The 24,264-nt window shown below is 40.7% G+C and overlaps 1 protein-coding gene across 1 annotated transcript; it reads right to left on the minus strand.

Moving 5' to 3' along the window:
* Positions 1–929: 929 nt before the first annotated feature.
* On the minus strand, positions 930–24,017 carry LOC146455693 (atrial natriuretic peptide receptor 1-like). Its single transcript, XM_085093995.1, has 21 exons — positions 23,026–24,017; positions 19,955–20,256; positions 19,408–19,543; positions 18,727–18,858; positions 18,519–18,617; positions 17,620–17,704; positions 14,320–14,473; positions 13,683–13,826; positions 12,285–12,362; positions 10,667–10,771; positions 10,374–10,445; positions 9,407–9,572; positions 8,300–8,452; positions 7,263–7,434; positions 6,516–6,656; positions 5,520–5,643; positions 4,742–4,810; positions 4,011–4,185; positions 3,195–3,293; positions 2,873–2,964; positions 930–1,980 (listed from the first exon to the last, which is right to left on the minus strand). The coding sequence occupies exons 1-21, from the start codon at positions 23,714–23,716 to the stop codon at positions 1,852–1,854; spliced, it is 3,318 nt and encodes a 1,105-aa protein (XP_084950121.1). The 5' UTR covers positions 23,717–24,017; the 3' UTR covers positions 930–1,851.
* Positions 24,018–24,264: the final 247 nt, after the last annotated feature.

The following is a 24,264-nucleotide window of genomic DNA, read 5'->3' on the forward strand; positions in this document are numbered from 1 at the left end:
TAAGATTTTCATCGCTCCGCGTTCAGAAGCTTCGCTTTCGATTGCAACCAAATAATAACAATTTTTTTTTTTTTTTGTATGGAATGAAAAAACAGTTACGGGTAATTTTATTCAGGCAAATGATTTTTTTCAGTTACATATAAATTAAAGTGTTTGTCAATAAATGCTTGTATTCCACTTGGTCAGGTTTGTTGTTTACTTGGTGTTTGTTTGCTTGGTGCTTGGTTTGTTTCCACGGTGACCAAATGTTTGAACATACCGTAACTAAATGACTTAACAGATACGATTCTATTGGCCAGTTGGTCTACCACCCTGGGGAGGGCTTCTAACATATTATAAATCACGAGGGGGGTGGGGGGGGGGGGGCGTCAGAAAATTTTTAAAACACCCCAAAAGGTACCTGAATCTCGAGTTGCTGGCGTAGTTCGAATTCATTCTCACACTTAAGCGATACAAAATCAGTTGACTGACAAACAGATAAGGGGAGGGGTCAAAACTAGTATACTCGAACAGGACCCACCAAACCACAAAATAGATGGTGTTCTCTGGCTGCAAACCCCCACCCCCCTATCCAGCAGTAAAAAGTGACAGTGAGATTCAAACCTCACTTTTCTTGTTTATCTAACAATGCTGACTCTTACTAGCTGAATATTTCTGAGTCAACTCAACTTTTGATAAAAAAGGATTTAGAGAAACATTTCATCAAGAAAATTAACGATAATAAAACAGCATGACGTTTCGACGACTTCAAATCGTCATTGTCAAATGAGTAAAAATGGAAATAACGGAAAGGCATATTTATAGGTATTGAAAGTGAGAAAATAAATTAGCATGAAAGTATTCAGGTAAAGATTCCATTCCCGCGAAACTCTTGCTTTCATGCTAATTTATTTTCTCACTTTTAATACCTATAAATATGCCTTTCCGTTATTTCCATTTTTACTCATTTGACAATGACGATATGAAGTCGTCGAAACGTCATGCCGTTTTATTATCGTTAATTTTCTTGATCAACTCAACTTTTAAAGCCAATAAAATTTTGCTGGTAATGTTCATGAGACAGGAGGTGTCTTTGATAACCCCTCTACCCCGGACAAGGTGGATTCTCTCCGAGCAAACTTGTTATGACCTGTTCCCTAAAGTTGCTAACTCAATACCCAATGAAGTGGTTACCGTTTGATGTTTGCGTGGCACAAATCCACACATTGTCCACCTAAAGTTTATGACGATCACCCCTGCCATTCTAAACCATATACCAGTGGCTATTTGAGTGCGGTTTCAGCGACATCTGTACGTTTTTTGAGAAATCCTACAAATTTGGATCACGGTTGAAACATATTCGAAACTCCTGCGGTAAACTTAGGCGATAAATCGCGCTGAAATCGCCTTTACCTCACACACGCGATTCAAAACTGTAACTTAAATGAGACAAAAGTTACATACAAAAAAGTGCAAAAAAAATTGCACAAAAATCGCATACGTAACTGTGCCCTTAAACCGATCATTTGACAACTTTTCTAGAAACATACACGAGATTTGAACCGAAATTTTTTACAATGAAAACAGCGTGTACAGGACCGATCACTTACGAAGATCAGTTTTTTACAAGGTTCTTCAGTTATCCGAGTATAAGAAACGTTGGAATTCGACCAGCATAAAGTGCAGGAAAAAGCTTAAGTCATCAGTGGAGACGATACTGTTTTTTAGTCATTTTGATATGAAATATGATGTTTTGTTGTTGTTGCTGTTGTTGTTGTTTTGTTTTGTTTTGGTTTTTTTTTTTCATTTATGTAGACAATATTTAGAAATAAGTGGACAGTCCGGTTGCATCACTTTATTCGATGTATTATTTCAACTTGCATAGTAAACATCCAAAGTCTCGAACATGGTCACTTCACCATAGTCCAGGGGAGGGTGGGGTAAGGCTTTGTCAAAACCTTCCTTGCCAACCAACCAAAAGGTAGTCACCAGGCCCTGCCTCTGTCAAAAGACAAAAAGCAACATCATTGAGATAATAGGACATTTCGAGTTACTTTGAACCTAATTATGAACGTGAGGCTTCGTGAGGCTTTATTTTAAAAATTAGTTCTCATTCATATGCAAACAAAACTAGTTTTCACATGAAAAGCTTTGCACTTAGCCTCGCTTTCGCAATGAGGTTCAAAGCAACTCGGAAATGGCCTATTGATCGTTTCAGCTTTGGTTCAATCTACCACACTCGCGCCACCCTTTCAATCGATTAGAAATATTTTCGGGGGGTGGGGGGCAGAGTGACCGGGCACCGGAAAGCAAAGGGGTTGGGAGAAGAGAAGGTGGAACCGAGATTTAAAAAGAGGCAAGAACGGTGGGAAATTGAAAATTGTTTGCAATATTTTACAAATAGATTCCATGTTGCCGTGCTTCTGTACCCTGATAACGCACAGATGGCGTACTCCAGAAGGAATTTCTGACCCCAAAATACTACAGCATGTCCGTCGCTTCACTGCGATTACCAGCATTACCAGCATTACCAGATTTCTATTGGCGACATATTTGGGCAAGGATTTCCCTCCTTTTCACGTCACAACAGAGTTATAGCGTTTTTAAGAGGAATGAAGTCTCTTGCAACGGTCTTGTCGAATTTTTCATCGGACAACTTTACTTTACTGCGAAAATTTCCCCATGTTTGTCCCCCACTAGCCAAAACAGACTCTCATCACGTGCGCCGATCACACCACTCAATGACGTCATTCGTGAGTCTAAACTCTAATCGCGAACTCCGCTACACCAATCAAAACGCAAGTTTTGCACCGTTCGTCGTGTAATACAGTATTACTTCTTAACGCCAGTTGTTGCCATTATCTGGCTGGAGAATGAAGTGTTGCTTTCTTACCTTAATTTGAACCTGTCCCCTCTCCTCAAAATAAAATCCTCCAAGCTCCACCAGCCGCGAATGCGATTCGTTGCTTACGTGAATTCGTAAAGCTGAAGAAATATAATGAAAAGATGAAAGAGCTCTATGTAGGTTCGTAAACAAGGCTAGAGTATTGGGGTTTCATAGCACGTGCACCTGACTCAATTTGCGTGTCCTGATTGGCTTGTCAGATAATAAATTATTCAGATTATTAATAAGTTTGAAAAAAAAACAGTGTCATAGAAAGTCGAGCACTATTTTAAAGGTGATCTCTTCCTGCATTGTTGCATAAAGTACTTACGCATACTGGTGCTCTCCATCTTAGTAGCGATGTTGACCGTGTGGCCATAGAGACAGAAACGAGGCATAGTCACGCCAACAACCGCTGCTACCACAGGACCTGCAATCACGACAAGGCAAAGGTTGTTCAATTAGAGAACAGCCGTGCACGTTATGTTTTGTTTCCGCTCACCTAGCCTTATTTATTTAAACAAAGAGCTACAGAGAATGTCTGACGTGCTACGGAAAAGAGTTCGCAAGGCCCTTTTCAATAACAACTTGGAAACCGCAAAATATATATCGTGAAAGAGAGACAGACAGACAGACAGACAGACAGACAGACAGGCAGACAGACAGACACATGGACAGAGACTTGACAAAAACAAAAACAGACAGATAGAGAGGAAGAGAGATAGGTAGGGACAGAGAGAGACACACACATAAAGACAAACAGACAGACAGAGATCGACAGAGAGAAACTGATGGTTCAGAAAGTCAGACAAACAGACAAAAGGAGAGAGAGTTGAGGGGGGTGGGGAGGGGAGGGAGAGGAAGAGTAGAGTCTAGCAGCTTAACCTAGATAATATCAGTAGGGCCCAGCACCTAAGTTGCTGCTGTGGCTTCAATTGTCCCTTAAAATACAAACAAATGCGACTGGATATGAACACGGAAATTTTATGAACTGTATCGACAAACGTTCTACATAACACGGAAACAGTAAACCATACGGGCCTATTAATGTTTTACCCTTGTGCTCTTTATAAGGCTTGTTGAATGTTATCCAGGACTCCTTTACCTACCCCTGTGGTGTGAGGGAATGAGATTTAAGGCGCCTTACCTGTGTGTATGCCAATACGCAGCTTTAATTGATGTTCCGGCAAATGACGCACGCGGAACACGACCATATGACTGAGCAGGTCCAGCGCCATACTCGCGATCTCACCCGCATGCCTGATTCCGTTCAACATGGGGCAACCACTGACAACTACGTAAGCATCACCAACTGTCTCCACCTGATGATGAAACAAATAAAAATTTTAGGAAGGGGATATAGGCTCTGTATGTCGCAAGCACTACAACGGAAAAATGAATCCTTCATGTTCGATTGCTAACCTTCAAGGAGACTAGTGACAAGCTTGGTCAATGTGATCCTCGTCCTGGGTACCGCAAGGATCGGTTGAAATTAACGAGAAACGTCATTGTGGTAATAAACAAATGTTTTTGTTTGTTTGTTTTTATTGTTGTTGTTGTTGTTGTTGTTGTTGTTGTTGTTGTTGTTGTTGCTGTTGTCATGTTTTTTTTGTTTTTTGGCGGTCAGCCGGTTGTCGCCGTCCGTATGTTGTTGAAAGGCGCAGTAAAATGAAGAAAGATTTTACGGGTTAGGGGTAAGTATGACGTAGCGTAATGCGAGGAGTATCCGCCCTGAGGCCTGAAAACGAATTCAACCATTCGTTAGAGTGTAAATAAGCTAATGAAGGAGAGTTTCCAAGGGCTATTCATCCAAGTTGTGTGAAATGTGTTTCACTCCTTAATCAGTTTAATGAAGTAATTCGTCGTCGTCTTTATTACCTTGTAAACATTAAAGCGGGAGATTATTTCATCAAAGGCCACGTACAGATCGTTCAAAAAGTCAACAATCTGAAAATACAATAAAGCCGGGGATAAAAAGTATCAGTATTGACCATCAAATGTTCAATATATGACTGACTCGGATCATGGTGCATTAAAGGAACCGAGGAATCCACTCTACAGCTGATCAAAAGTATTCCTAAGGTTCCTTTAATTGATCCACCATGATCCGAGTGATCTGGGATCATTGATCCTGATCTGGATCACCCCAAAGGCACGCACCCTAAGATTCTATGATTTGTTACCAAGAACTTACATCAATATCAGATGTTTCAATCCGATCAGTAAGTTTACCTTATTGATGAATTAGTATATGTTACTTTAGAATTGAGGTAGTAGACCGCGGCCTGTCCCCGAATATTAAGGGTTAGTCCTCTCGTAGATTGTAAAGCACTAAACAGTCTATAAGAAACTCACACAGGCTTCAAATCGAAGGCCTGAATCGAGCGACCGAATGCGAGGTTTTTCTTTTCAGTATTGTGTATCGGATCTGATTGACAATTAGCAGTCCCTTAGTTTTCTTAAGGGATAGCAAAGCTAGCGGGCGCGAAAATTGCCTCCTGCGAGAAGACGCAACGCGCGGAGGTAGGCCAAAAATAAGGGGGACAATTTTCGCGCGCTTGCGTGATTCAATCTCCTTACCATAATTCCTAACAAAAATAAGGCACTGTTCTTAGTCTATGGATCTGACAACTGTTCTCAAATACCGTGGGTATACCTGCAGTGGTGTACTGACAGAGGCCAGCTTTGTGAAACCAACAATATCACTGAAAAAGAGAGTCACTTCCTCGAATTCCTCGGCCTGCACAGAGTTATGGCTTTTCAGCTGCTCTGCTACCAACCTGGAATCAAACAGACCATATTCATTCTAAATGGTCATCGTGGGTTCGACTATCTATCTACTCATGATCTGGTGGAAACTGACAGCTTACAACAGACAACAACTAAGTGTAGGGATGGCGCAGTGATTAAAGCACCCGCCTCCCACCAATGTGGTCAGGGTTCGATTCTTGAATTCTACGCCTTCTGAAGAGTTTGCTGTTAGTTTTCGTCTTTGTTCTGAGAGATTTTTCTCTGGGTACTCCGATTTTACACTCTCCTCGAAAAATAACATTTTCAAATTCCAATTCGATCTAAAAAGTGTTTCCCTTTTAGTGCTCTGTATAAAAGATTTATTTATCTAATTATCTTTGGCATGAGAAATACGATAGTATTTCACATTTTAATTTAATACTAAAAGCCTAAGAAAGTACAAGCAGACCGTTAAAAATGTAGATTCTGGACAAAGACTGGCTTCACAAGCCATAAAGGACAACTTGTGTCTATCGGTACATGATCAAGCCTTAAAAAAACTCCTTAGAAGATCATGCATGATATCTGGGTCATCCCCACAACTATTCTAAGCAAGCTATGATTGTACCTCCCCATCCCCCCTCCCTTAAATCCATGATTGGCATTTTATAAAACGAACCGAACTTGGGCAAACATTTGTTATTCCTCTGGTTATTCATCTCTAGTATTAAGACGGGCACAAGACGCATTATCCGTCTGGACGAACTATCTTCCGTTGTCCGTCTTGAACGACGCAGAACGGAAGATAATTTTCCGCTCTTTGAACAACCGCGCCTGGCCGACTGTCCCTTTGATGCAGTGCACCTGTGAATTTCCACCTCCCTATAGCTAACGCCACCGACGTCCGAAGTTTACTACTTACGGGGGGAGTAGTCGGTAGAGAATTTTCTCGGTTTTCTCTTTCTCTTCATTTAACTGCCTCGTTCGTTCCTCAACCAGTTGTTCCAGGTGATTGGCATGTTTTTCCATCATAGTGACCATGTTTTCGATGATGTTTGATCCCCTGTGTGAAAAGAATTAAATAACAGCTTGCTTCAAGGAATCGACCAATGCTCAAAATTAAAGAAAGGGAAACAGATCGAACTCAAACATTTTTCATACCTCGCCCGCCCAGACCGCTACAACAACAAAAAACATCAAGACTTCAAGGGACTATGTCACCCCAGCCGCATGCACGCGTTGATGAGAAGCACTTTGAAATTTTTGGCCCAACGTTTTCAAATACTGTCGGAGAGTTCAGGACGCTGTTTTCATTTGTTTGAATCGCATTCATCCTGGGAAAGTTATCTGAACTTTTTATTTACAAACGTGAGTAATTACAGAAGCTGTTTGAAGGCTTTTGCGACGGCGGAAAAGCAAAAATGTCACGACGAGTTCTATGCAAATTAGTCTCAACCGGACGCTTCTGCGCATGTGCCCCAGCTGACATATATAGTCCCTTTAAAAAAGGTTTTGAAGAAACGTCACAAAAATGATCAAAAAAACATCTAGAAAGTGAGTTTGTGCTCGAAGTTTTTTACAGCTTTGTTATATAATCTTTGACCAAGCTCGAGGCGTTTCATGCCTTAAAAAGCTGGTATCTTTAGATGTTCTTATCTAGACACTATACCTGCCGCTTATTTTCTTGAGTCGCTCGACAATGCGATAAAAATGAGGCCGTTCTTCCGGATCATCGTTCCAGCAATCCACCATGAGCTCAATATACTCGGGTTTCATTTCCGTGCAAGGAATGTTGGGGCGGAATGGCGGATCCTCGTGGGCCACAACGTGCTGAATGATCACTGAATGTACAAAGAGTAGCGGGAAATATTAAGCTTGGTTTACACGTACGACGCAAGCATAAGCATAAGTACAAGCATAAGCTCAAGAAACCTACGTGTAAACCGGTGCGACGCAGGCATAACCGCCTTGTGCTTGCGCTTGTGTTTATGCTTGCGTTTTCCGGTTTACACGTACGACGCAACGACGCAAGCATAAGCACAAGCATAAGAGAATGGAACGATTTCCATTCTGTTGTGCCTGTGCTTATGCTTGCGTCGTTGCGTCGTTGCGTCGTTGCGTCGTACGTGTAAACCGGGACGACGCAAGCGGGATGACGCAGAGGTTATGGGTTCAAATCCCGTTCAAGCCTAAATTTTTTTTCAGGTTTTTCGCAACAGTCTGGTTGCGTATATAGTTGCGAGAACCTTTCTCTTCTATTTTTCAAAATGTTTTAAAATGAACAGCATAAGCACGGATAAAATAATACATGTTAAACTTCAGTCTATACAGTCTAATTAGCCCAAATGATAGGTATCCCGGTCACGTCCACATAGATTTATTGAAATACTATAACAGGTAACGCCGGTAAAAACATCTTAAGAACTTTTCAGGATTCAAATTGCCAAGAAAAAAATAACAACGTTCAGCCTCAGCCAAAACATTAGACGTTCTTACAAGATATAAAGAGAGAGTATGCATATATAAAATTTTATTATTTTCAATTCGACCAATCACCTTAGTTGACTGACGAAAGTTTGAGGTCGTAACGTAGGAGACAGAAAATGAGGAACTTTTGGGGAATGAAAAGAAAATTGGTCCAAATACCACTGCAGCTCTACACAACCTGCTTAGAAAAAGTCGAACTTTCTTCAGTTAGTTTCTAACCTTTTGGTTCCAGCTGGCAGCCGCTAAAAGGCTCTGAACGAGTGGCCATTTCCTGTAGAAGTATTCCGTAACTGTACACGTCTGCTTTCTGTGAAAAGCCTTCCCTCTCCACCTTGGTGATATTGATGTGCTCTGGTGCAGTCCACAGGAGATCTGGGGGGAAAAAGTACGCGCAGGAGTTATGAAACATTCCTTGACGCCATGAGTGCACTGGCACGGAAGAAGTCCTTTAATTTCCCCGTCTCTTAAAGGATTGTACAGTAAGTCATCTCCACTTGAACGAGTAGCAGGAGCATTCCAATCTTGCTGGTAAGTCTCTGCAGTTGGCTATCTGAGGTGTGTTCTTAACCAAATCACAGAACGTTATAAAGCAAAACCAAAGCAAACATGAACCATGCCGCTTGGTTATCTCATGATCAGTTGGTTTAGTACCAGACCGTGGAATGGTAGGCCTGGGTTCGATTCCCGGCCGGACCAACACTCAGGGTCTTTAAACAACTGAGGAGAAAGTGCTGCCTTTGCTCTGACATCTGCAATTGGTTAGACTTTCTAGTCTTCTCCGGTAAGGACGAAATACCATAGGTACCGCCTTGCGGTACTTTCACGTACTCCGACTCTGGGGACGTAAAAGAACCACTAGGGACGTAACAAATCTCTGGCAGTGACCACCACTAGTGCCTAGCTCAAAAATTCACATTCACATTAGGTGGGGGGGGGGGGGGCATACGTATCTCATTACTTCAACAATTGTAAACTGCGCCACAAGCAGTCTGGTAAAGTCCCCCACACAGTGTTGTGATTATCTCCAAAAAGCCCCGACGGGAGTGCATAATAGGACATTTGATTTGATTTGATATACTTTGGGCTCTTAGTTGAAAAATGCTTGAAACCGAGTATCGCCGAGAAGCTTAAACAGAAGAAAGATCCTCGCAGTTATGCACGCAACTTAAGCAGTTGCGAAAAGAAAGCCTGAAAAAAATTAGGCTTAAGCGAGATCCGAACCCATGACCTCTGGGACGCCGGTGAAGTGCTCTACCAACTGAGCTATCAAGCCAACTGGGAGCTGGTCATATTGTGAGGTCGAAAGCTGTAATAATATCCACTCACCTGTATACATCTTCCTTGTACGTAGATTGACCTTCTCCTGGCCAGCCTTGAAGTCGTGCAGTCCCCAGTCGGTAATCTTCACAACCCAGTGACTGTCAATCACACATCGAGACGATGTCAAGTTGCCATGGAACTTAACAGCAGTGTTGTGAAGATATTTCATTCCCTGGAATACAATACAGAGATGGCACTTTTAACTCCCTTCTGAGACTGTGTTTGGCTCGTCACGCAATCTTTCCTCCCCAAAGATTGCGTCACGAGCCAAAAGAGCGTCTGAGAGGAGGTAGAGACAGTGTATAACAAAGAAAGAATTTCAAAGACTAAAGGTGTAACTGCAAAATTGTGATCATTCAATTGAAAAGCATTAAGCGATACTCTCCTGTAGTATTATTCATTATGTCCTCCAAGGCGGTTTTCACTTTTGAATCCCTGCACACAATCCTACGTGAGATCATTCAAGAGATCACTGCTTCTCTTGAGGTAATGTTCATCACGCTGTCAGTTGGTGGTCTTTTCTTTGTAAGGGATATTCGGTTGGTGAATTTTTAACTAGAGCAATTTAATGACAGTGGAATATACAAAATGTCGTAAATCTAAGAAGCGGATAAATGATTGATACATCACAGGTATTGACGCAACTTAACAAGTTGCGAAAAGAAAGCCCGATCAAAATTCAGGCTTGAACGAGGTTCGAATCCACGACCTCTACGATACATGTGCAGTGCTCTACCAACTAAGCTTTTAAGCTGAATGAGAACTGATCGTTAATCACTTCGTAAAACAACCGTAGAAGATGAACCCGCGATGGAAGTGAAAATGCTGCAGTTGCGTAAAAAACTGCGGAGTGGTCTCATTTATTAAACTTTCATTCTCATTTCAAAAACATTGCAGTTCATATATTCTACTTCCTTAAATCGTCATCTGTGATGTATACTATTACTTGTTATAGCAGTAGAGGGGTAGTTACCGCTGCTATGTCAATTGCCATTGACAGCTTGAACCCATAATCAATCCTGTACTCGTCGTTTGCCAGCACATCCTGAACACAAAGAGAAAAATCAAAGCAATATTATATGGGGTACATTTCCTTAACCTTGGTTTATATTTTGCAAGGTAATAAAACAAAAAGTGTCTTCCTTTTAAAACAAGGACATCATAAATTCACTGTGTTGTATCAACGTTTGTTAAAATAAAGTCGTATATAGTCTGAGACAGCAGCGTTTTTGCACGCTTTGCTTGCCTACTCTTTAGCACATGTACCTGCAGGCTTCCCTTCTTGCAGTATGACCACACCAACAAAATATTAGGCGACTCGATGCAGGCTCCGATGAATGGATTCAGATTTTCGTGGGAGATGTCGCGTACCTGCGCGAGAAAGACATCATTTGTAACGTACTTATGTAAGGTAAACAGTACTGTGTCCTATCTGCTGACATTGTTCATGGATTACCTCAATCTTGGACAGACTACCAGCGGTTCCTTATATTTCTTACGGATGCTGGCATGGATTTTTTTTTTTTTTAATGTTTGCTGGGCTAATGGGACATTATTTCACATTGGGGAGAAAATATTTCACTCGTAAAGGACTTCAAAAGAGCTCTTGAAGGTATCATTATAAGAGTGCCCGCAAACTGTTAACAGGTATTTAAATTAAAGTGCCCCTGGGACGAAAATTTCATTTTCCATCTTTTTGCATTTTCGTGTAGAATATAAACAACTAAATAACAGCAGAATACAGTTTATGAAGTAGATTAATCCATATGAAAATTAGTACAGCAATTGAAATTAGGAAACTAAATTCTGTAGCATGTTTTAAAAAGAACATGTTTGCCAAGATTTTTAAGGAACAACAATTTTTGCATCATTTCATAATTTAATAATTTATTTTTATCTTATAATCGAATCCTGTCATATTTTATATTTTAACTGTATATATATACATTTTAGCTTACAGTATTTTAGATTGTAAATAGTTGTGAGGGCCACAAGTTTATTAGCCTTTGGCTATTAAGTGCCACCCTCTTTAAATAAAGGCTTTACTTACTTAATAGCCATGTGGAATTTTTCGTGTTGAGCCAATGACGTAACTTCCTGTAATTTGAGGCTTAACTTCCGGAACAAGGCCAAGTAATGGCGGCCGTGAAATCTCGAATAAAAAGCTAAAACAAAAATACTTCCAATCGCCGTAAAGGATTGAAATTTGGTAACATGAGTAAGAAGGTCATATTCTACACGAAAATGCAAAAAGAGGGAAAATGAAATTTTCTTCCCAGGGGCACTTTAAATGAATCTGAACATTTGTCTCAAAGCGTGGCGAGACATTTGAGCACGTAAGGTAGAGCATTGGAACCGCTTTTTGGCCTAGTGGGGCGGGAATTTGGACAAACAATTTTCAAGCATTTTCAAAAATGCTCCAGGGGGAGTGGGGAAATGTTAAAGTTTGGCAGAAGATCGACATCCAAACTATCCCAATGATCAGCTAAGGCTCAGGCCAAACGCCCGATTTTAAACGAATCGTACCTAATTCAGCCGAAATAAATTCATGTTTATTTTGGATAATTTTGACCCTATTAAGTTCGACTGGTTCCATACTGTGTTTTGATCGGCTGAGTCGATCTTCATTGCTGTTACCGAGAGCGAATAACAGCTAACGACCGAAACTGAATCAAACACGATATCACAATCATACATGCCAGACCACCGGCACCGGCAGTTTGTTGTTCCACTGGTCAGGAATAACGGTTTTGCTAATTATTTTACGTTGCAGTTACGTTTGATTGAATTAAGTTTTGATATTTAACTCAAAAGGCGAACTTAATTACGTAAACTGGGATGTAATAAGGATCGCCTTATGTGAAGTACGGCGTGCCAGAATTACCTGTTTGAGTTGAATAAGGACTTCTCGAGTCAGATGGACACTTCTCTTTTTCAGTCTTTTGATGGCCACGGTTCGACCCTGAAACTCAAAACAAGTGAATCGCAAAAAACAGATACACCAAGAGGTCCAAGAGCACATGTGTACGTTGATGTGCGATAAAAATATGCACATGGTCAGCATTACTTTAAAATACAGCCTTACTCTTTACGGGAATCTCCATTCGTATTTCATGACACAGATACCTAATATTGATTCATCGAAGAGCGAATATAGAAAATGCAACAGGAAAAATCATTACATGTAGAAGTCAAAAGAAATGTAATGCGTGAGATTTTTTTTCGAGAAGGGGAGGGGGGGTGGGGGAAGAGGGGAGCGATTTCGTCGTGCCCTTTAAATTGGTGCGAGGGGTTGGTTGCAGATTGGTAGCTGTTAGTTAATGGATAAAAGTCTAAAATGACCACCGTTACGAGTTATGGCGGTAGCTTTCAAGGCATTGAGCCGAGAGAAATTTAACAGGAACTAATTCTCAGTCAACTAATTTGGTACCAATTGAGGGGTGAGATTGAATTCACAATAAGGGATTCTATCCAGTTTTTAGGTGATTTTCAAACGTTTCCTGCCTTTGATCACGCCCGTAATATTTGTATCAGGAATCCTCCACCCCCTAGGGAAATTTTTCACCCCAAAGTAAACTAACAAACTTGCGTCCCTTATACAGACAGAGGCGGCGGAGCGTTTTGAAACGTGGCGGGGGAGGGGGGAAGGCTCATCTTTCACCCAGCCATGCGCATATATACACCTACTCAAATTTTCCAAAATGCCCTTTGCGTTGTTTGTTGGCACAAGCAAACCTCTTTGCAATCTTTACAGTGTCTAGTGTGTCCGTAATCGATTTGTGACAATGCATTAGTAGGCAGTTGTTCAGGCGGTCATGCTTCATGGTGCTTCTTAGGTAGTTCTTGAGTCGTCTGAGGGCAGAAAATGTGCGCTCTGAAGTCGCGGATGCTACTACTAACGTCAGATACATCCGTAAGAGTTTGTGTACCTCTCCTAACAGTGTTTTGGTGATAGGAGTTTTGTTGAAAGCTTCGCACATGGTCTTTACATTTGTAACCTAACGTACTTCGGGTAGTGCAGTTCTCACTGCATCAAATGTTTTACAACATATTATTTCGCCAAGCGCGATGCTGGTAAAACGATTCGTGAAAAGATCACGAGATTGAATATTTTGCCAATTTTTTATGCTGCGCTAGCGATATTTTCGGAGCAGACGAAATGTCGCGATTCGATATCTCAAATGACTACATCGTGAGACAAAAAAAAAACGTCTACTTGATTATGAACACATATTCATCACCGCGATCAAGCGTTTAATAACAGTTTCGTTTCATTTCTTACTTGATACTCCCCAATGGTGGTGAAAATTTGTTCGGTGGTAGGTTCTCCAGATGAGCTTGGATTTCCTTCTTGGCTCGGAGGACTGGCAAAAGTCTTGAGCTTGAAAGGGTGCGACCTTTCCGGCTCTTGGTTGCTGTTATCCTGCTAAAAGTACAGCAACTAATTAACTCAAAACTTGAATGTCAACACACTTGTGGTGCGATGACTTGTAGCCCTTATTTCCACACACCGTCGGCCGGTAAACCCGAAGCCCTAAATGGTCTAAGCCAATCACAGCACGCAAATAAGGCAGGCTGGATCCAATCAGTTCTTTGGCAAACTCGAGACAATAGTTACAACCAGTTCCCTGCAAGAGCGGGAAAACACGCTTTGCCTACGAGCACTTTCTAATTTGCTCAGCTAGTGACGCCTAGCATTCGCGGATCGAAACGTCAGCTCCCGAACCTCCGTTACAGTGTCCAAATTCGGCTTGTCAACTTAGTTGATCAGACCAAATACTCGTTTTCACTACCCACCGATCGACGCAGCACCACAGTTTTTTTTTTTTTTTCAGAAACTAACTTCCTTATGTATAAGCTAGTGACGACTGTCTTAATTTTTCTGATCTGATCGATTGGCCAATATGGATGATCCATACCATTTGACGAGGTGCTAACTGCATTTTTTCTCGCTTGAATGTGGCCATTCCTTTTGTTTGTACTTGTTCTGATCCTCGTTCTTGAATGTGCAAATCTTCATAACGAAGTTTCCAGGACTTGTTCTGCGCTAGATCTGTTTCGTAACGAAGCTTCCTGCAAGAGAACAACGTTATACTGGTACTTCAATCTTTCCACTCTCGAATCAAACACTTCGGAGGGTTATTTCCGAAAATGATTTTGACGGGATAGTGCTGTAGGTGGAAAACTAAAGGTCGGCCAACGGTCACTATCGATCGCTTGATAACCGCGCGAAAAAAGTTATTTAAGTTTAACTTAGATCTCACAAAGGAGACGGTTGGGGCATGTTAGCAGGGAGGGGGGGGGGGTTATATTAGCGTTTTATTAGCCTGTGAACAGGTTCGCAGAATCTCAGTTATGTTCTATTTTCTTCCACCATTAATCCTGGGCGAGCATCAATGCAAGCTTTTATGCATTGCTAAAAATTATGCAAATTATCTGCACTGATGTCCGACATTGTAACCAGTGCCAAGCGAAGAACGAATGGTAGTACTACGACAAAATGACCTTATAGTGCCGCCCTATTCATCGTTAGTCATCCTGCATTGTGAGATAACGAGATATACTTAGACCGCACCCGTTGCAAAACTCCCAATTCAGATTGCAACCGGGATTGGGTGTGGAAAATACGAAGGAAACATGGTAACAGCGGTAGTAGCAATAAGATGGGAAAGTGACACACGGGGATTTGGCGATAAGCGATGGAATAAACTGGAGGATACTATATATGTATAGGCGGGGCCAAACGGTATCGTCTTTGAGCTGTTTTGGCCTAAAATAGGGTATAGATTTTAACCATTTTGGACTTTACAGAAACGGTATGGATTCTAGATACCAGGTCTGAAAATAAATATGAATTTTAGGGCCAGGTCTGGAAAAGGTAACCGGAAAACTTTTGGTCTGAAATAAAGTCAAGGTTTGCCGGGAGAACCCAGCCGTACGCCCCCACCAAGCATTCCCTTTGATCGCACTTCTATTGATCCTTGTTCTTGAATGTGCAAATCTTCAGAACGTAGTTTCCAAGACTTGTTCTGAGCTGGATCTGTTTTGTAACATAGAGGCTGGCTTCTGGAAGTTATCTTTAGTTATCATATTGGAGCCAGTATGAACGCCATGGCAATCGCTGGCGATCGTTAGAGACCTGTTCTGTCGCACTTTGTAATAATCATCGCACTTTGTAATACCTGTCGCACTTTGTAATAAAACTGTCGCACTTTGTAATACCTGTCACACTTTGTAATAACACTTGTCGCACTTTGTAATAAAATAGTTGTCACACTTTGTAATAACAAGTTGTCGCACTTTGTAATAAGCCTTTAAATTTCTTTTGAATACGATGTTCTGTGGAAAATAAGTGAATTAACTGATCACCCAGGGCACAAATACGTTCTGATTTGATATTTTACTTTGCATACTAAACTGAGAGTATGAAAAAGAAACGCCTTCTCCTTCACGCTTCTCGCAATTGTTATTTGTCTTGACTACGATGTATCTTGACAGAAACACTTTGTCACCACGAATAATGAGTTTTAAAAATCGGTTTTGTTAAGCCGCTCCATTGCTAGGTACTAGTTTAATTGTAAATGATAGCTTAATTCAGGTATTAAGAAAGGTAGTTATCATGGGGTTTTTAAAAGATCTTAAATAAAGATTCGAATTTGAAATATACTGGCATCTCCTGCGGATGAAAATAAAAAAAAAGGCTTGTTTCCGTGGGGTTTAAGAGAGGAAGGAAATGAAAAGCAACTTGCAGGGACATGCTGTATCAGTAAAAGAGCAGAGGGTATATTTTGCTGGTATTAAGAACAGCTGTACAAAATGGTACGACCCGGAAACATAGGCTTTGACTGGGAGTCTTCTAAGAAGGTATCGTTAACTATAATTGAATAGAATAATTGTGAAATGTATCGTATTTTAATTAAAAAATTGCATAGCTTAACGTAAGCCAGAACATGTAACAGCAACCATCATTGCGTAATCAGTTTATGTGACATTAGTACTAGTGCATTGAATCAGAGTAATATCAAAATTGTTTTTTTCAACCTTGAATAAACAACAACGAACTATAACATGAAACGGAATTAACTAGTTGTTTTGAAAAACTTCATAAACAACTGAACAAACAGAATGTTTCTCTCTCCTCAGTTTAAGGAACTGTTTTTCCTTTCAAGCTGGGTGATTCTATTCTAGATTGGGTTGCTCACTAGTTTTATCTAAAAATTTTTTTCATGTTCATTGTTTTCATGTTTCATTCCTGTGACTCCCTTCCCCCCCCCCCCCCCCCCCCGTCGTTCCCTCCAAAAAACTCATATACAGAAGTCTTTATCTCCTTTACAAACCCTTTGACTCAACCTTCTCGAGCAGCTTTTCATTTTAACCAAGAGTTATCTCCCCTCTGTTCACTTATTGCATTCCATCATTGCTAAGCAAGCTGTGTGATCTCCAAAATAACAATTGCGAGGAGAAAGCGTGAAGGAGAACGCGTTTCTTTTTCATACTCTCAGTTTAGTATGCAAAGTAAAATATCAAATCAGAACGTATTTGTGCCCTGGGTGATCAGTTAATTCACTTATTTTCCACAGAACATCGTATTCAAAAGTAATTTAAAGACTTATTACCAAGTGCGACAATTTGTTATTACAAAGTGCAACAGCTTAGTTTATTACAAAGTGCGACAACTTGTTATTACAAAGTGTGACAGCTATTTTATTACAAAGTGCGACAAGTGTTATTACAAAGTGTGACAGGTATTACAAAGTGCGACAGTTTTATTACAAAGTGCGACAGGTATTACAAAGTGCGATGATTATTACAAAGTGCGACAGAACAGACCATGAGGAAAGAGGCTTTTATTGCGTACAGGGAGATAAGGTCCTTATTCACATTTCAAAGAGTGAGAATGAATATAATGATCCACCTTTCGTCAACTTATTATTATAATATTTAAAAAAAAAACATTAAAAGAAGAACATTTAAGACTTGTTTATACTTAGCGTGGTGTTTTCGAAATCTAGATATGGATGCACGAGGCGAAGCTCAACTTAATTTTTTTTTCGTATGCTGGCGTGCTGCCATCGAACTAAGAACACTTCAAAAAACGCGTGGCTGCTATTTTATTCTTTTATATCCAGTATTATTAATTTTACTGTGTTCATATACGAATTCTCCTATCTGGTTTTACATTTTATAGTATCTTAATTGATGTTGCAGGGATTTGTTACCTGATGATCAGGGAAAACATGAAGGCTAACACAAACACACCAGCAGTAGACGCTCCGATCACAACATTGACCAACTGTTGTGTGGCTAGAAGGAAACGAAAACAAAATTATTCAATCAGGACACATGGTAAACGGCATACAGCTAACTTCCTAGTAACCGACAGTTCCCTAATACGGCAATTCTCAGTCTCCCAGCGGGTCCTAAACGAAAAAATTTTCCAAATCCTCCACTTTTCGCTCTAACCTACAAACTTGGAGGGAATAAAAAAAGAAATGAACCCCCCCCCCCCCCCCCCCCCGTTCTCCCTCCAAAATCAATGATTAATCCGACATTTTCCATCATTGAGATAGGGGGGAGGGGGTGTTCTTAATTTTTCATTTCAACTATGCAAGATCGTAGCTTATTAATGAATACAATTTCGGTAAAAGTGCCATTAAAAGAATCAGTTTTAATATTCGTTAGCGTTAAAACGTTTTCGATCATCAAGGCCATCGTTATTATCTTGATTGTCGAAACATTTTCCGTATATATTTTTTTAATTATAACAACATTTTTACCTAACTTTTATTCGTTTTTTATCTGGCGAATTAATTTAACTTAAATTTCTATCCTTTAGTGCTAGTTATACGTCGAAGATCTATTTTCCAGTCTCAATGGGTAACTGTACATGTCAACCCTAAGTGCTTTAAAGTCCGAATAGAAACGGCCAACATATCCTAGTTACATCTCCCATAACTCTTGTGTGGAAAATTTTTAAAAACCGTTGGCTGTAGGAGTAGTAAATTTGCTCCACTGGATAGCTATTTATCCACTGGATAAAGTTTTCCGTTCTTTGAACAACAGGACCCGGCTTGTAAACAGCGTGACTACCTATATGTTACAGTTACAAAGCCCTTACCCTGTCTTTCTTGCTCTAAACACAGTTCGTTCTCCCATCCGCATTTTGGTTTGTCCATAGGCGGATTGGTTCGCCCTCCAGCCCAGATCACGGTCACGTCTATAAAATAACACATTGGAATGGCTATTGTCATCGTAAATACACTCTAAGGCACACGAATTACTAACGGTAATCTCGCTTCATTTGAATTGCGGAGCAGCAGCCCTACCTCTTAAATTGAAGCCACCTGTGGAGTGATTGTAGTCAGCAATGTTCTGAAAGCTTCCATTAAGGTAGTACTTAAGAGCATAATCGGGGTCACGATCGCCCGATTCATCGATTCTAACCCGACCCGAGGCACCTGAAAAATAGAAATAGAAATAAAAATGCTATCACGAGAGTCGATTTACCCCTGCGCCCACCAAACAAGGGAACGTTTCATTCCGTTGAGCGGAATGGTTCCAATTTTTTGCATCTGGACGAAATTCTTAAGTTACGTGTGACCACTCAGTTGAAAAAAAAACTTTTGATCGAGCACTGCTTTCCTGTGGTACTCTTAGTATGCAATACGATATGCGATATGATTTGGGTCTGCAGATGGGATCCTAAACTGGAATTACCATCATATAAATGCTGCTGAATAGTACTTTAGTGACACACCATTCGTCCGATAAATTAGCGATTGCCAAATCTTTGCTTTGGCATGAAACAGAATATCACGGTAAACAGAGAGAATATACCGTCTCGTCTTCGCTACACATTCATCGCACTGTTTGGTTTATTTTCAAACGCTGTAAAGCTATAAAAACATGGTAGTTCAAATTGCTGTTTTGCGTTATTCTAACTTAATGGTGGCCTCAGTGGTTGAAATTACTGTAAAACGAATATCTTACGTTCCACAGATACCCACCATCAAACTCCTTGTTGAGCATTCTGTTGACTATAGCTCGCCCATCTCTCTTGTTTCCTCCAGCTGCCAGGGTTTCATTCAGTGCGATAGCGTACAGGTATATCGCGTCATATATGGCTCCGGCGTATACTTCAACCTATAGGGAAAAAATGTCAAGTGTAGAATGGATGTTGTGCCGGTAGCATTAATGACAGAAATGGTGGATCAGAGAATCAACTTTGTAGTGTAAGTTGCAGTCAAGCCGTGTAATGCTAAGTGAACCCATGAATTTCTCACTGAGCGTTAGACCTCGTAGGTTAGCCCTAGTCGTGGGTTCGATTCCAGCCGAGGTCAAAGATTTTTCCTTTTCCTCGTGCGATCTCACAGCTGTTTCCTTGTTATCCCAGTGGGAAATTCACGGGGTTACTTCTACAACATGCACTGCAGAGTTAATTATCTGATCCATCAATATTTCGTAAAGAATGTTTTTAGTAGCGCTCCATTCTTTCTGTTGTCGTTCAGTGGCCATGGGTTACAATGGAGAGCAATGCTACGATGTAATTATTACCTCCTCGCTGTCATCAAGTTGGATCTGGAATGGGTTATCACTCATTTTCTCTTTCACGTCTTTCTTGAATGACTTCCAAAGGTGCGTGGTCGGTTCTCTGACGTAAATGCTTAAGATTCCTCTAAACGCGAAAGCGGCCTCGTCATCTCTGCCGTCGTTTCCCATAAACGTGTTATTTCCGATGGCGGCGGACGGCAGCAGATTGACGGTTAGGAATGCGTAGTCTCCGTTTAGCATACCCAGATCATGCGCAGTCAGCATCAAAGCGCGCATGTCTCCCCCATAGCAGAGCATCACAAAAACTACAAGAAACATGATAGGTGAATTTTTCACTCAGGTACTCTGAAAAAGAAAATCTGAGTTCTCCCAACAGGAGTCCAACCTGTGACCTTCCGATTACTACTATTGCGGATGCTCTACCACTGAGCCGCTGGAAACTCATGGGAGCTAGGCCATTAAGAGCGACTCTCTCTAAGATCCTCATATTCAATTTCCATCTAGAAATAGAACATTCTAATAATTCCTCCGTCAACTTCTCTTGGCAAGTAGGAAACAAACATGGAATAAGATCGTAAAAATTTAACTTCATTAAAATTTTCTGATGCGGACTTTTCACTCCTCGGGCTGTGCTCGGAACCCATTGGCGAGAGCGCGCATTTTGCAAGACTTGCAGCTGACCCTTCATGTTAACAATGCGATGAATTGCAATCGATAAGCTTTGATTACCGTAATAAATCTCAGGGAACAAAGTTTATCTGCTTAGTTTGAGCACTTATCGCAACATGCGATTTAACCCAAGGAGTATGAGGCCGGGATAAACTGCAAAAGTGGCTTGTACGGATAGGTTTTTCTACAAACCAGTGGGAAGTTTCATTCATCATCTGTAAAAATCTGTTAAAACATTAGGCCACAATCCAGTTTCTGTTCCTCTAGTGATACAGGTTAACCTTGTGACATTTAACTAACACGGCCATATTTCCATCGAGCATGTCACCAATGAATGGTGGTAACAAACCAAGAAACGAGAAAACTATCGCTTTAAAATTTTGCCACGAAACAGCAAGACTAATCATTTCTTACCATTTGTATCGTAATAAAAACGTTGAAAGGGTTACATTAATGCTGTCATGTAACGAGATAAGTCCATCACGTTGAAAGGAATTCATTTATCGGCCGGCTCAAGTAATGTAATTTTTGCCGCAGGAACGCTCTCTGCTCAGTGCTTTCAGGGTTTTGACCAGGAGGTGTTTTCTGTCTCTCAACTTAATAAAAGAAATTTCAAAATGGCTGCAAATTTATCTGAATACCTCAACATTAAATAAACCGAGATTCTGTTCCCGATGCAACTGAATCACAAAGACTATCAGACTAGCATCGTAGTCGGGATGGAAGGATTATCAGCGAATTCTATTTCTAGATGAAAAATGCATGGATCTTAGAGAGAGTCGCTCTTTAACTATGTTCATGTGACAAGCATTCTGCATACTGCTAGGATTTCAATGTCGACGAGTGGTTAATGAGATGTCCTGTTTCTAACCTGGTGAATAAATGATAGATGAATTTTTCAGTCGGTGTAAGTCACAGGCAGGAAGATGATGTGAGGGATCAATCGGCGGTAAGCGAAGGGCTGAATTTTCTTGGTGACAATTGCTCAAAGAGTGAATAAAGTCATGATATGATTTGTTTATACTGAGATTTCTCTGAGTCTTAATTCTAATCCTGCTTTCTATTTAGGTGCTGAAATCCCTGTAAAGTGCATAGGTATTGTAACAATAATATGGTGGTCTATCCTTTATAAAAGGAACAGTTCATAGCGACACACTGACCACTAACGCTAGCTGCTGAAGATACTCATTTCTAATTTAACTGCTTTTAAAAACGTTACTACAACACCAAAAAGTCACCCAGTTTAAAATGCTAAGATTTCAGAACCACCAGGAATGCTTTGTTTGACTTGGCTCAGTCTCAGTTTTATACAGAAGAAATAAGTCGAGTGTTGGTATCTTCCTGTTTTGTGCGGGTCGCTTGCGTTTTCAAGAAAAGTAATAAGCTTGTTCCTTGTTTATTTAGTATTAGCTCAAAAAATTAAACACACAAGAAAATGTTTTACATGGTAACCACTCTGTGTTAAAATAAGGCTTATCTGAGGCAATTTCAATTTTAAGAGAAAAAATGTGTTTACGATAGTCTTGCCGAAAAGCCGTCAATTATTTTATCAGTTTCATTTCTTGTGGCAACTTTAAGGAATTTCAGTTGATCACGGTTGTGTAACCACAAAAACAGGACTTATACTTTAGTACTAATGCGTAACAGTGATTGCTGGTCGGAATAACTGAAAATAATGGATGTCTCTAGCTAGCTGGTCAATGCGGCTAGTTTTTTTAGTTTAAAATTGCTGTCACAAGCTAATCAACTACATCATACAGCCTTATCATGTAAAAAACAAGAATGGTGGCCCTCTTTTTATTTTATTATTATTATTATTTTTTATTTTTATTTTTTTTCATGTAAGAATATTTCATCATAGCTTCGTTGTCGATGGAATTACCTCAATTTCAAAATTTATCTTCCTAACGGCGCGTCAACATTTTGTTTTTGCTTTATTCGATCGGCCCCGGGTTCATGCTCCACACAGCTCCACGACAGTTCATATATTACCATTCTTTCTCTTTGTTTTTCGGTGTTCGCCAGTAAATTAAATACGTAGCTTCAGTGAAAATTGAGCGAAAATGGACCGTAAAATTTTCGAGGCCAAGTTAAATTTTGGTGATATATTTGACGAGTCGCGGGCAATATCTGTGAAAAAATATAACCATTCCAGTGAAAAAATAGAATGTACAGTAACAAGACGCAAACCTTTATCTTAATAGCAGTCACCGCCCTAATTTTAGTATTACATATGGCAAGCAAGTGAGCACAGCCCTTACTTTACATTTCTTTTCTGTGAATTATATTTGTCTTGTTAAATATTCACGAACCAAAACTAAAAGATGGGTTAAAGTAATGGTATATCAGAACAACAAAAAACTCTCGTGAAATGAAATGTTTAAAGGGTGATGTCTTTGACTTACTTCGGGCTGTTTCTTTGGCAAGCGCCAACATGCTCTTGTACTCCTCTCGCTCCGTGACCAAGACATGACCAGGGTTAAGGGTGTGTAGGTAGCGAATTTCTATATCATTCTGCAGAAATACCTTCATTAGACCGCTCATGGCCAGTTGCCAGATGCTCTCGGTGGACGAAATGATGCCGATGCTCTTCCACTGAAAGTAGCCCAGAACGGACATGAACAGGCCGCCCATCTTGGAGAACGAGCCAACGGTCCTGGCAAATGTCGGGTAGATGCTTTTCTCGGACAGCTTGCTTGACTCGCAGCCCCACGAAATCATTGGCAAGTTCCAGGAGGCCGCCAAAATGGCAGCCGGTTCACAGATAATGTCACATCCATCGCCAATGATGGCGTCCACTCCCGAGATTTTGAACTCGACCGCTTGATTCAGTCCTTCCGCCGCGAGACACATGGAATCGTTCCAGAGAAAAGTCATTTTGTAGCCCAGCAAGAGCGTGGGATCCTTGTTGATTTTGCCAACTGCGATGGTAATGGCAGACGCGGATGTTTTTCCTATCGGCCAGTAACCCGTCATTGGCAACAACACACCGATTTTCACTTCTTTCACGTCCTCGTTCGCTGTACTCTGCTCGCAAGAGGCCGAAAACAGGAACAGTAAGTTGAGCGCAAACATTCTGGAAAAGAAAAACATCATTTTGATGCGGAACTTCAAAACTGGTGAAAATTCAGTTTGTCCTTTACTTCGGTTAAGGGAAAGTTAAACGCCAAATTTGTCGCCACCAACAATATATGATAATTTAATCTATGAAGTAATTTCGGAATTCTTATAGCGGTGCTTGTGAGGGGATTTGTTGACGTCAAGTTATTGTTTCCTCCCTGGCTGAGTAAAGGCAGGGCTTCAACATGATGCGCAAATCAAAAGATGAACGCAATATTTAAACCAATCAAATCGCTCTATTCTTATTAACTTATTCTCTTTGTAAACCCCGCGGACTCTTCTTCATAAAAGCGAACTTTGAGCGAGTACTCCCCGAGCGACGCGAGATACCTCGCGAGAAAACATTGCACACGTGCACGTGGCGAAATAACTACTGTAGTGTTGTCGTTCCCAGAGGCTGCGTTCCTTTTGGTCAGCACCAAGGAAGCAAGACCTCTGGGCAGCTCGTGGACGTGTGGCCACCGCTGGCCTAAAACGTGCGCGGGCTCTGGGGACGAGATTGTGTGTGGGGCAATTGAAGCAAA

The sequence above is a fragment of the Pavona decussata genome, unplaced genomic scaffold (assembly GCF_977016875.1).
Source record: "Pavona decussata unplaced genomic scaffold, jaPavDecu1.1 SCAFFOLD_272, whole genome shotgun sequence".
NCBI lineage: Eukaryota > Metazoa > Cnidaria > Anthozoa > Scleractinia > Agariciidae > Pavona > Pavona decussata.